At 56.3% G+C, this 12,053-nt stretch overlaps 5 protein-coding genes across 7 annotated transcripts; 1 reads left to right on the top strand and 4 right to left on the bottom strand.

The window, feature by feature from the left end:
* Positions 1-373: 373 nt before the first annotated feature.
* Positions 374-3,837, bottom strand: ABB37_02305 (hypothetical protein; the record flags this gene model as incomplete). The annotated part of the gene is made up of 1 exon (XM_015799233.1): positions 374-3,837. The coding sequence occupies exon 1, from the start codon at positions 3,548-3,550 to the stop codon at positions 374-376; it is 3,177 nt and encodes a 1,058-aa protein (XP_015662711.1). The 5' UTR covers positions 3,551-3,837.
* Positions 3,838-5,206: 1,369 nt separating this feature from the next.
* ABB37_02304 (hypothetical protein) lies at positions 5,207-6,115 on the bottom strand (the record flags this gene model as incomplete). 3 transcript variants are annotated; one of them, XM_015799230.1, is made up of 1 exon in its annotated part: positions 5,207-6,115. In XM_015799230.1, exon 1 carries the CDS (start codon positions 5,798-5,800, stop codon positions 5,207-5,209), a length of 594 nt encoding a protein of 197 aa, XP_015662708.1. In that variant the 5' UTR covers positions 5,801-6,115. The 3 variants fall into 3 exon arrangements, with proteins under 3 accessions (XP_015662708.1, XP_015662709.1, XP_015662710.1); XM_015799231.1 differs by having other exon boundaries at positions 5,207-6,055; XM_015799232.1 differs by having other exon boundaries at positions 5,207-6,046.
* A 793-nt stretch (positions 6,116-6,908) lies between these two features.
* Positions 6,909-8,712, bottom strand: ABB37_02303 (hypothetical protein; the record flags this gene model as incomplete). Its single annotated transcript, XM_015799229.1, has 1 exon — positions 6,909-8,712. Exon 1 carries the CDS (start codon positions 8,517-8,519, stop codon positions 6,909-6,911), a length of 1,611 nt encoding a protein of 536 aa, XP_015662707.1. The 5' UTR covers positions 8,520-8,712.
* Positions 8,713-9,983: 1,271 nt separating this feature from the next.
* Positions 9,984-10,655, bottom strand: ABB37_02302 (d-lactate dehydrogenase-like protein; the record flags this gene model as incomplete). Its single annotated transcript, XM_015799228.1, has 1 exon — positions 9,984-10,655. One exon carries the CDS (start codon positions 10,653-10,655, stop codon positions 9,984-9,986), a length of 672 nt encoding a protein of 223 aa, XP_015662706.1.
* Positions 10,656-10,841: 186 nt separating this feature from the next.
* ABB37_02301 (D-lactate dehydrogenase-like protein) lies at positions 10,842-11,555 on the top strand (the record flags this gene model as incomplete). Its single annotated transcript, XM_015799227.1, has 1 exon — positions 10,842-11,555. The coding sequence occupies one exon, from the start codon at positions 10,842-10,844 to the stop codon at positions 11,553-11,555; it is 714 nt and encodes a 237-aa protein (XP_015662705.1).
* Positions 11,556-12,053: the final 498 nt, after the last annotated feature.

Raw genomic sequence — 12,053 nt, 5'->3', positions numbered from 1 at the left:
GTGCGTGAATGAATGAATGTTTTGCCAACGCTTTCTCAATCAGCTAAAGGCGAAGCTCCCTCATCGTTTTCGTTGTCTCGCTGCTGTGTCCGCGTTCGGTCCTTCTTTCTGCTTTATACTCTTTCATGTCGCGCGGCATTTTCAAGAAGAGGCATTATGTCCCAATCAATCGTTTTACGATGACCTGTATTTTTATTTCCTTTCTGGTACTTCCGCTTCATCCGTTGGGTCACGTCCGTTGTTGCAAGTGGGGAGAAGATAACGATACGGTGAAGGACCAGTGCATCTCCGCACCTCCGCCGCGTGTCGCTGCGCTCAGCAAGAAAAAAAAATGAGCAAGAGAGAGAAAGCGGTTTCTAAAGAAGACGCTCCTTTAAGAGCTCAAGGGGTGTAGGCGCCAGATGCAGTAGGCGTCCGCAATAAGCAGGTCAAGCCAGCGCTCCGCCGCTGCCGCCTCACTCGACTCCTCCGACGGCGATGTTTGTCGTGTCAGGGTCCCACGAGAAGCGACGCCGCCCTGCAGCTCCGCATCCAGTCGTTGCTGCCGCACAGCGGTGGAGGGGTATTTTGGGAAGAGAGCCTCAAATGGACGCTTCATGGTCGTCATCACGACGTCAATGGACGGCTTTGCACGCAAAGCGGCAGCAGCGGCGGCGTCTCCGCCACCTTCTCCGCTGTTCTGCGGCGCCCGCGTGCGGAAACTCGGCAAGGCGGTGACCAACGCCGCTGCCCACCCGCCCACCATCGTGCCGGGCGACGCTGGAGTTGTAGTGGGGGCGGCGGTGGAAGGAGCAGCAGCTGCCCCGCCCATCAGATTCGTGCACAAGGCTCGCAGTAACGCGCAACAGACACACACGTGGAAGTACATAACTGCCTCATCACTGGAAGAGGCAGCGCCCCCGCCACCACTACCACTAGTGCTAGTACTCGCGTGCACCGCAGAGGTCGACATACCGGGAGATGCGCTGAGACCCATCGGCTGGTCGCCCCCCACACCAATCGCCAAGTAGCAGTCCCATAAGCGCAGCAGCAAGGATAACGGCAACTCCCGCGCCAGCAAGCAGTGCAGCCACTGAAAGCACCCATCCATCACCGTAAGGCCGTACGCGCCGAGGAAGGTCACCACCGCCGGGTCAACGACACGCACGAGGGACTCGAGCCGTCGCACACCGCGTAGGATCCCGGGCTGACCCGTCATGAAGTTGTCCTGCAAGAAGGACAGCATGCGCCCCGCGCAGAAGTAGGTGTCCGCCTCTACTTGGGTGAGGTAGCTCTCCGGGAGATCGGCGAGTGCGGCGTCCAGGGCAGCAGAAGTGCGGAAGCGCACATCAACGTCTGCCTCCGTCAGAAAGGGAGAGAGAGAGGCGGATGCACTGCTGAACACACTTGACGAAAGCGCCGCAGCGGACTCAGCGGTGGCAGCAGCCGTGACAGAGTTCGGCGTCGACGGCACCGATGCCGATGTGGGCGGCCGGTGCGGATGTACCGAAGCGAGTAGAAAGTGCATAATGTCACGCGTGCTGCGGTCGCTGCCGCCCTGCGCCTCCTCCGCTCCCGCCGCAGTTACGTTATCGTCCCCGCTGTTTTCCACGTCCGCCGCCTCGGTGAACGCTAGCGCGGGCGGTGGCAGCATGGTGGATTGAGGTAAGGAGGTCGATGAACAACGACGTTGCCGCTGCCATCGAGCCAGCTGCTCTCGCGCGTGCTGCCGCAGTGCGTCCGTCAAAAACACCTGGTAAAAAACGGCCACCACGTCGTCCATGCCTTGCACATACCCCACCGCAGGATGCCGCTGGGACCAGAGGAAGAGGCACCGCGCCATGCCCGCTACGGCGCGGCGAGCGTGGAAGACTGGCGACTGGTGCCGTGGCAGGTCCAGCAGCATTTGGTGCAGGATCGCCCGCTCATGCGGTGCGAGCGACGCGGCAGCTGCGACGTTGACGTTGCTGCTCGTGCCGCCACGTCCAGATGGGTTGTAGATGTCAGGGCTCTTCCGCGAGAAGTTGTGCGGGTTCGACGGGACAGGCAGGCGAGAGAGCGAGACGGAGCCGAGGTGGACGGCGCCGCCGAACCCGGACGAAAGGGGTGGGGCAGAGAGCTGCGGCGTCGATGCGGCCGACGGCGACGACGCCGCAGAAGCCTCACTGACGGCCAGCATCGTCAGCGCACTGCAGTACTGACGGGTGTAGCCTTCATACTGTCGGCGCTTGCGCTGCAGCTCCGTGTGCTGCCGAGCCACCTGCGCAGGGGCGTAATCGCTGAGTAGACGCCAGATAACAGCGCGGAGCATCGCCGGTCGACACCCGCCCCAGGCAACACAGCGCAACGAGTTCGGCTCGTCGCACGACGACCCCAGCTTGATTGTCACGCCGAGACCACCGTCGATGAAGATGTCGCGGAGTGGGGATGCCTGTGTGTCTGGGGCAGCAGCAGCGGCAGCAGTGGTGTCAGTCGCCAGTGGAAGAAGAACAGCGTCTTTGAGTGATGGCGATGGTGAAGGAAGCGAAGAGGGTGGTGGAGGAGACGTACACCGCTGGCCTGCGGATGCAGCTGCTAAAGGCAGCGGGTCGGCGGTCGTAGTCGTGGCGCCCGCTTGCCCGCGTGGTGCGTCGTTCACGGCCATCAACGCCGTTTCTTCCTGGCTGAGCACAATAGCGGAGCTCAAACGAAGCCTTCGCCCATCGCGCATAGCAGCGCTCTGTTGCGCCCCGCTGCCGCCACCACCGCCGTACCGCGCCTGCGCTGCGCGGAGCGCCGTGGGCGAGGCGTGGCCCTGCAGGACATTGCTGGTGAGGATGTTCGTGCTGCCAGTCGTATTGCAATTCATGGCTGAGCGGGATGATGCCGGGAAGCCGGCGTCTGCCGCGTTGATTGTATTACCCGTCGTGTTGTGAGAGGCGACAGCGGTGTGGGTGGGTCCTGCTGTCGTCGACGGTAGGGTCTCGCGTGTGTAGGCCTGCTGCTGCAGACTCAGTGGTGGCACCACGCGCAGCAGCGGCAGGGTCTGCAGGAGACTCGCCAGAGACGACTCCTGTGCCTCCTCGTAGCGTCGCTCCGTCTCGGCCACCAACGTCGAGGCTCGCTCGCGCCGTAGCTGGCTCTTCGTGAGCGCCTCTTTTGCATTCGAGCTGGCCATGGGCGCCGATCGACCGGCATCGCCACCTTCGTCCCTCCCCTCCGCCACCGGACCCGCGTCGTGGCCACCCGCCGGCGTGCTCATCCCTCTGCTTGCCAAGGCCGCTGTGGGTGCGCCGGTGGCTGTCGTCCACGTCTCCGCAACCGCTGCTGTGGTGGATGTGGTCTTGGTAGACGAGAGACGACCAAATGAGCCTTCTCTAGGGGTGTCGAGACCGTCGCTGCGGACGACCTGCACGCGCGCCTGCCCGTGTTCGTTGTACAGCAGCACCCGGCGCAGCACGGCCCCGGCGGAGCGGTAGGTCGACCCGGGTGGCAGACGCCGTGCCCGCCCCGGACCGCGCAGTCGCCACACGCACAGTGGGAGGGCGACCACCCCGTCCTCCTCGGCCACGAAGCGACTAAGTCGGTTCATTTGCGACTTGTGGATTTCTTTACTTGATCAAAATGCAAGACGGAAAAGAAGGGCAGCAACCCTTTTGAGTTCGCGCAGCAACGAAGAGACGGCAGAAGAGAGAGAGGGAGAAGCGTATTGTGGAGTATTCGTTGCAGCTGGAAATAGAAACAACAACTACGACACGATGTGGAATGAAAGCCGTTTGGGTGCGCCGTTGCCGCATGCACTGTGCCGACCCGCCCCACAAGAACTAAAGGAAAGGCTATAAAAGGAGAGTCGAAGATGCACGGAACAAGAACGATACTAGAATGTGTATCAGAACGAAGAGGAGGGAGTGAATCGAACAGAAAGATTGAAAAGAATGGAGAGAAGTGGCGTTGAGGAAAACGGCCTGCGCCGGTGGTCGTCGAGGGGCGAGTGAACGCATCAACGCACTCGCTTAGCTTCAGTACTTTTTCTTTTTCCTTGCACGTCTCGTTCATTTTTGTTTTTAAATATTGTCTTATGAAAGCTACAACGTCGAAAAGGAAACATCAAAGAGACACATGATCGGCGGCGAAAGAGCCACCGTCTCGCCTCCGCGTAGCTCCTGTCAACTAATGCCACCAGAAAACAATCAGGAGAAGAGAAAACATCAGCTCATTTCTTTTACACCTATTTTAATTTCCAGTTTCTTTTCCCACTATACTCTTTAAAAAAGACACTCAAAGCTCGACGCAAGTGTAGCATAAACAGTCTTTCTCTTCTTTTGTTTTTTAGACAAGTAGCACCTTTTCTCCCTCCTTCACAACTCACCTGCAGCCCACACGACTCACACGCGCAACGCTCCACTTTACGGTAGAAGGGAGATACGTAATAATAACAGAAGACATAACACATTGGGGAACATATCCGCATTCGTCACGACAGGCAGCGAGAGTACAACAAAATAACATGAAGAAACATGAATATCACCGAAAGCGCGCCTTAATAACATTTGTTTAAAAACAAAAAATGGGGGAACAGAAAAAACATATATATAGAAAGAAGAGAGCGCACTCGAAGAAGACCTCAAACTCGATAAGGAGAATCCGCGCAACGGTGCCCTCCTTTGCCTTGTCCACCATCTTTCCCTCCGCTTCTTTCTGCTCTTTTGTAGTTGTTATTGCTGTTGCTTCGGCTTCTACGATATCCAGTTTAAGCGGTGTGCATATTTCTTTTGTAGAAGAAGAGAGAGAGCTGAAGAATGGAAGGAAGTAAAGTGCAGCTTTTCTCTCTTCCCATTTTTCCTTTTGGAAAGAATTGACTAATACGAAGAAGAGGGAGAGACAGGCAAGAACAGTGTTGCATGCATGCGTACATCGATACACACACATCTCCGTAAGCAGTGAACGGCGCGCAGGCGCGTACCACATACACGCATTATCACCACACATTCCAAAACAAGCACACACGCACACACATACACGTCAAAAGGGAAAAAAGAAAAAGAATAAGATGAAGTAACGGTGATCGCGCGCAGAAGAGAAGGCAAACCAGCCGGCATCCGAGTATTTGACCTTCACGCGCAGTCCTTTTTCTTCAACCTCTACTGTTTTTGGGGGGCCCTGTTTTTTTTTTGCCACACCAACAACGCTGTTCTCGTTACGCCCCACCGTACACAACACGATGAGACACGCGCCTCCGGGCCTCCCATCACGGCTCAGGACCATCGTAAGCATAAAAAGCCTTGTTGTGCATGACGAGCTTGTTACCCACGAAGTAGAAGCTGTCGCTGGCAGTCTCGTAGGGGTTCGCGATAATTGCCTCCTCCCACTCCGGGTTCAGCCGCGGCATATCATAAATCGCCTCCCACGTGTTTGTCGAGTGCGGAATGCAGAAGCCGAACTCAAAATCAAACGACTTGATCAGCACATTACGGAAGTAGTGACGCTCAATCATGCGGAACTTCGGTACGGGCTGGTCGCCGTTGATGCCGAAGACTAGCTTCGCCCCTACTGCCTGCTTGCGCAGGAACGACGGGGCGAATTGGTAGCGGATGGTCCGCACTGCGGCCGCCTCCTCGGCAGAGAGCTGCGCCACACGCGCCATCGCATCCTGCATGTCCTCGCTCCCCGCATCATCCGGCACCTGACCAACCTCGAAAAGCACCTTATTCTGCTCGATGTCACGGATGGTGAATTGGTAGAACTCGATGCCGTAGGTGTTGACCGTCAAAGGGCAGAGGAAGTCTTCCGTTGGCGCCGTGAGGGCAAGGGCCTGCTCGGGGGTGATGGACGACGAAGACATCCTGTGTGATTGTCTTTCTGTGCGATTGTGTGGAAGAGAGCGAGTCAGGATGTATGTGTGGTCTGTCCAATGCTACGAAGACAGAAGACAGATGAGAGGGGGAGAATAAATATATATATACGTGTGTGTGTGTGTGAAATAGAAAGGGAAAAGGAAACTATGTGCAGGGAATCTAAGCAGCGGTTTGATCTGTGTGTGTGTGTGTGTGCAGAAAAGAATGAAGAGAACAAACCTTCCGCAGCTTCTGGGCGACCTTTGTAGAAGAGGGGAAAAGGGTCGATGTCGCAAGAAGCGTGAAAGAGGCAGGAGGAATCTCAAAGAAAGAAAGAGAGAAAGAAGCGATCAAGAAAACAAACATATATATATATACTTCTCACAGCTTACAAAAAGAAACGTCCAGTGAATGTTTGTGGTTGCCACGATTAACGTCTGATGAAATCGCAAAACTAGCTTTTCCATAACGCACACATCTGTTGCTTTGTTTTTTTTTCCCTGATCTGCTCTCTTCTCCTTCTCCTTCTCGCCTCGAATTCGCTAAGGGCAAAGCACCAGCGAATGAAGTTGGTGACACTGCACCTCTTGCCTCTCTGGGTTGCTGTACAGGAAGGATCAACACAGCACATCGGTCATCGATTCGTTTTTTCTTTTTTTCTTTTTCATTCATCATTCTTCGTCTTTCTATCTAAAAGTATATACATATTTAAAACGGCCTCGCCAACAGCGACGTGAAACGCACACGCCAGTAATCACCACGAAAACCTAATAATAATAAAAAGAGAGAAGGGCGACGGGGTAAAAATGGAGCGGCGTCGCCCTGCCGTCCCACAAAAGGTACACATCGAAACTGCCGCTGCCCGCTGGAACACGCAAAAACAAAAACCGTGCGGCGCCTCACCGCGGAGCTCACACTGCGACATGCACACACAGCGAAAAATGCACATAAAGTCGCTGGTGGAAATCTAGCAAGATAGTGCTAACAGAAGAACGGGAAAAATGGGAAAATGGTACAATGGCTTCCGTTGTTGCCTCCAAAAAAGGGAGAGGGAAAAGGGGAAAAAATAGAGAAGAGAGGAGAAGACGATCAGGCGTTGCAGGTGGAAGAGGCGGCTCAAACGTCCACCTCCACCACTTCAGCTGCGTTATCGTCCTCCACGTCGTCCACACTCGCGCGCGCGAGGCCCTCTTCGTTGCGCGTGCCAAAGCGGTTCAGCGACGCGGTGTGAAGAGACATCGCGTCCTGCAGCTCCGTCAGCTTCCGCCGCTCCCGCTGCAGTTGGCTGGACACCTCCGCAAGGGCCTCATCGCAGCGCGCGGCCTCGAAAGTGAGATCGCGGCGACGGTTCTGCAGCGCGGTGAGCCGGTTCAGCCGCTCCGTGCGGAAGCGGTAGTCCTCCATCTGCCAGATGTACTCCTGCTCATCCAGCAGCGTCTCTAGGTCGTCAGCGCGGACAGGAACGCAACGGGCCGCCGGCGAAGCAGGGGATGCCGGGACAACACTGCGGTGTTGCGTAACGTCGCCATCACGCTCAAATGACGACGGCGGTGGTGGTGGCAGGGAAGAAGGAGGGGAGGAGCGGCGCGGTCGGCCGGCACTTCCGCTGCCACTACCCACAGGGTCCATCCTCGATTGGTTCAATCCATTTCGCGCACCGCACTGCGGTGGTTGTTTAGAGGGGTAGTTTGCTGAGGAGTCCGCCGGCATTTGCTCCGCTTGCGGGTAATACTCTTCTCCCCGCTGCTGCGGATGCTGCAGCTGCTGCGATGGGGGCTGCTGTTGCCGTCGTCGCTGCTGCTCGTACGGAGAGGGGACTTCGTAGGAGGGTCTGTGGTAGCTGCTGCTGCGGTGATGGGTGCTGGTGTCGAGGTGTGACCGGTCTGCGCCTGGCTGCGCAGGAGAGTATGGCGGCTGCGAAGACCGTGTTGTCGTTCCTTTCAAGGGCACGTGTGGTTGCGGGCTCGCACCTTCTCCCTCATCGCGGCGCCGAGGTGGAAGTGAGGAGAGGGAGGTGGCGGAGGTCCACAGAGGAAATTGGCTGTCATCCTGCGTGCTGTCACGATGACGATGCCGTTGCTGCTGCGGCTGCGGCTGTGGTGGGTAGTGCTGAGACAGCGGCGGCGTTGCACCCTCGATTAAACGCTCAGGAGAAGGTGCCATGCGGGTGTTGGAGGTCGCCGTGGAGCCCACAGAGGAAGTAGCGTGATCGGCAATGTCATCAGGTTGTCGAGTGGACGGGAATGAAGAAGAATATTTGTGCGGTGGCTGCGGTGCAGTCCCTCCTGTGCCGTTGTAGACGTTGTATGGGGCCTCGGGGGACATCGTCCCGGCATTCGTGGAAGGCCGCAGCGAGGAGACGGTAGCGGCGGACTGCCCGCGCCGTTGCTTCGAAAGCGGGGGAGAAGGGTCAGCACCGTCACCACCGTTGGGGCGGCTCGTCCGTACGAGGTCTACTGTGTCCTCCTGCCGCAGCCCCAGCGAGGAACCGAGCGCCTGCGGCGGAAATGCCGCCCCGCGCACCGAGAGCTGCTGCTCAGTGGGTGGGATGTGACAGATCTGCGCTAGGTGGCGCCGCAGCTGGCCGCCGGAGAGTCGCTGGACGTCGCCTTCAAACGTGAGATGGTACACGACGCCTTCGGCCACGTGCCGAACCCGCAGTGACATGTGCGGGCGTTGACGGCGGCTGCTGTCTGGGGCGCTATGTAACGTTGCTGATTGGGTCATAAGCGTTAATTATAGTGTGTGTGGGCGTGTGCGTTTATGTCTCCTTTTTTTTTTGATGATGATAATGATGCTCTACTAGAAATATTTACAAAGAAAAGGGTAAAAGAAACACGCGCTTCTTCGCCGTGGGTCGTTGATGTTGTTGTTTGCTGAAACAGACAACGCACAGCACAGCAGCGATGAAAGGGCTGCTGAGAACAGAAAAAAAAAAGAAGGAGGTAGAAAGAGAAAAAGAGAGGAAGAGAAAAAGAGTCGCTGGGCAAATCGGCATTAACGTAGCAGTTAAGCGACCTTGATTGCAGAGTGTGCCTGTAAATAGGAAACGCCCCTCACGTGCGCCAATCCCCAACGTTTCGTGTCGCCCTCACATTTGGCATGAAATGTTATTTTTCTGCAAGGTATTGCAGTCGCGTTTCTTTTTTTGTCGTCGTTCACACACAAGAATTAACGTCGCCGTAGCTGCGGTCTCACGTGGCAGCGGGTACAAACAACGGTAGGAAAGAAGAACACGCCTCTTGGCAGGTCGCTTTGTCTGTCCTCGTAGATAGCTCTCACGTTCGCCGATCGGTGTTGTTGATTTTTTTGTGTTTGTTTGCTGTTTCTACACACACATACGCTACTACCCTCGACGCACTTACGAGTTGTACAACAGAAAGAGGTGCGTGGCTCACTCTTTTTCCCTTTTCATCTGAACATATGAAAAGCAATAATGTAAGAAACAAAAATCAGAAAAGCGAATTCATTAGCTTACGTTACACATAGACACAAGAGCACCGCAGGTTCACCTTTATACTCCGCAAAACAAAACAAAGTCGTTCTTCCTTGGAAATGTTAAGTGTCTCCCTTTCGCATTTCCTGCGCTTACTATTGACATATTTCTTTATTTCTTTTGCGAACGGCGAACGCTGCATACGGTGCCTGTGCGCTTGTGCGTGACTCCGTGTTGCGCAGACCATTCCGGTAACCGAAGTTTGTTGTGCAGATATGGTTGCAACTGAATCACTAGGGGTTTTTTTTTGATTAGGTTGTTCTTTCGCCTCTTCATCCCACCAAGTCGTCCAACGCGATGCACGCAGTGTGTGTGTGTGTATGTGTGTGCGGTTCCTCTCCGACATAACGTCACTGCAAGCGAGCACAATACTTCTTTTGGAATGGGGATCTTGAACAGAAAACCAAAAATAAAAAGAGGAGGAAGTCGGTCACTCGTACAAAATAATAAACGCTGTCCTTCGCACCGAGTGTCTCTCCCTCCCACCTTGCTCTACCATGTAATCAATAGGAGGCGGTAAAGGAGAGAGAAGGAACACGCTGAGAGGCGCCACTGCCGGCGGCGGTTCTCTCCTTTGAAACCGCATAGAAAAAAAAGATAAAGAGCTGCTTTCATTACAGAAAACAGCACGAAATTTGGCTGCCTCTGTCATCCTCTCCACCTCTTCAACACGCCTCGCGCGCGCTCTATATAGCTTACAGATGCGATGGATGGTACTGCGCCACTTGGGAGGGGTAAAAACAGCCGGGGTTCATCACGTTGTCCGTGTCCAGCGCCTTCTTGATCGCCTCCTGCACGTCGATGTGGGCCTGGCCGTGCTCCTGCACCACATAACACACCTTGCAACAACCAATGCCGTGTTCACCCGTAATTGTGCCACCGAGGGCAATTGCCTTCTTGATCATCTTCTCCTCAATCGACTGCAGGAGTTCAAATTCCGCTTTGTCGGCGTACGGAATGATAAGGTGGTAGTTGCCGTCGCTGATGTGCGCGCACAGGTAGCACGCCTTGTTTGCCTCCTGAAATTTCTCCTCCGTGAAGTCGATCATCTCCGTCAGCTTCGGCAACGGCACACAGATATCCGTGCCGAAGCACTTCTCCGGCCCTTTCGCACCGCGCGCGTGCATCGCAGAGAAGTGGCACTGCCGGCGTGCTGTCCACACGTCCTCCGTCTCCTTGCCCGGACGCAGGTAGCGCATTTGCGTCGGGTGCCCGGCCTCCTTGAAGATCGCCTCCACGAACCTGTAGTCCCGCTTTATGTCGCGCAGCCACCAGTCGTTGCTCGTGAACTCCAGCAGCACGAGCGTCATGGGCGGCAGCTTGAGCTTATTGTAACTGTTTGCGCCAATCACAATTTCCTTGTTCATTAACTCGCAGCGCAGCAGCGTCTGCGGAAAGCCACGCTGGCGCAGCGCCACCACCGCACGCACGGCGTCACCCAGTTTCTCAAACCCCGCGTAACCGCCTGCAGCGTCATTTTCCTCGGCGCTCTTTGTGCTTGTGCCTGTTCAGTAAGCCGCCCTTATCCGTTTCCGCCTCTCCCTACTCACCCAATGGCGACACCTGCAGCCTATCAAATCGAACCGCTGGAGGCTCGCCAGAAGAAGTACGCCCACTGCATCGAGGAGCTCCGCAAGGTGCTGAAGAACCCGGAGAAGCAACTCGTTCTCGATCACAAGAAGCTGCTGCGCTTCGGCATCGATGAGTCTCCGCTGGATCCCGTGGCACCTGCGGCTGCGGTGCTGCCCTCCACCATCGAGGAGGCCGCCGCTGTAGTGAAGCTCTGCGCTAGCTTGCGCGTGCCCATGACGCCCAGCGGTGCTCGCACTGGACTGGAGGGCGGTGCGATCCCCTTCGCTGGTGGTGTCGTGATTGACACGGTGAATCTGAAGCGCATGGACTTCGACGTGGAGAACGCGTGTGTGTGGGTGGGCGCGGGTGTGAAGAAGCTCGCGCTGAACAGGGAGTGTACGAAGCGTGGCTTCCTGTTCGGCCCTGATCCCGCCTCCAACCCGTCGGTCGGTGGAATGGTGTCGACGTCCGGCAGCGGCATGTCGACGCTGCGCTACGGCACGACGCGGGAGAACGTGATTTCGCTGAAGGTTGTGACGCCGGCGGGGGATGTGTTGCAGACACGGCAGGTGGTGCGCAAGTCCTCTGCCGGGCTGGAGCTGACGCAGCTGTACATTGGGTCGGAGGGCACGCTGGGCATCATCTGCGAGGTCTGTTTCCGCCTGTTTCCGTTGACCAAGTACACGGCACAGTAATCAGCTTTATGAAGTCAACGTTGAAGTTTTGCGGAAATCGTCACCTTCGAGGTGAAGTACGAAAATGAGGTCAAAAAGGGGGCACGAAGACGCGACAGAGATAACGAGTAGCGGCGGTTCGATGAGCGACCAGCTTAGACTGAGTCCTGGGGAGAGTTCTGGGGAGAGGGGGTAATCGGCTGCATTTGGGGTGAAACAAAAATAAGGACGGGGTCCAGCGGTAACAAAGATAGAATGTGTTGATGTGGTGATGGTGATGGTTCAACAGAAGAACATCTCATACCTTTCGAGCGGTTCGGGGCAGGTCGATCCCCGCACTCCGCCGCAGCGCGAATTGGACCCCGCTTTGCGAGCCACATCCAGAAGGCCACAGAGGGGGAACGGCCGCCCCTCCTCCCTTCCTTTCACATCCTCAGCATTCCACCGCCTGCGTTTTCTCTTTCGTTCCTTCTTTACGCCGCACAGCGCACCAACGGTTACTTTAGCGGTTCGTCGCCG

Source organism: Leptomonas pyrrhocoris (genome assembly GCF_001293395.1).
Source record: "Leptomonas pyrrhocoris isolate H10 chromosome Unknown, whole genome shotgun sequence".
NCBI classification, from domain to species: Eukaryota; Euglenozoa; class Kinetoplastea; order Trypanosomatida; family Trypanosomatidae; genus Leptomonas; species Leptomonas pyrrhocoris.
Note: the sequence above shows the minus strand (reverse complement) of the source record. Positions and strands in the feature narration are given on the sequence as shown.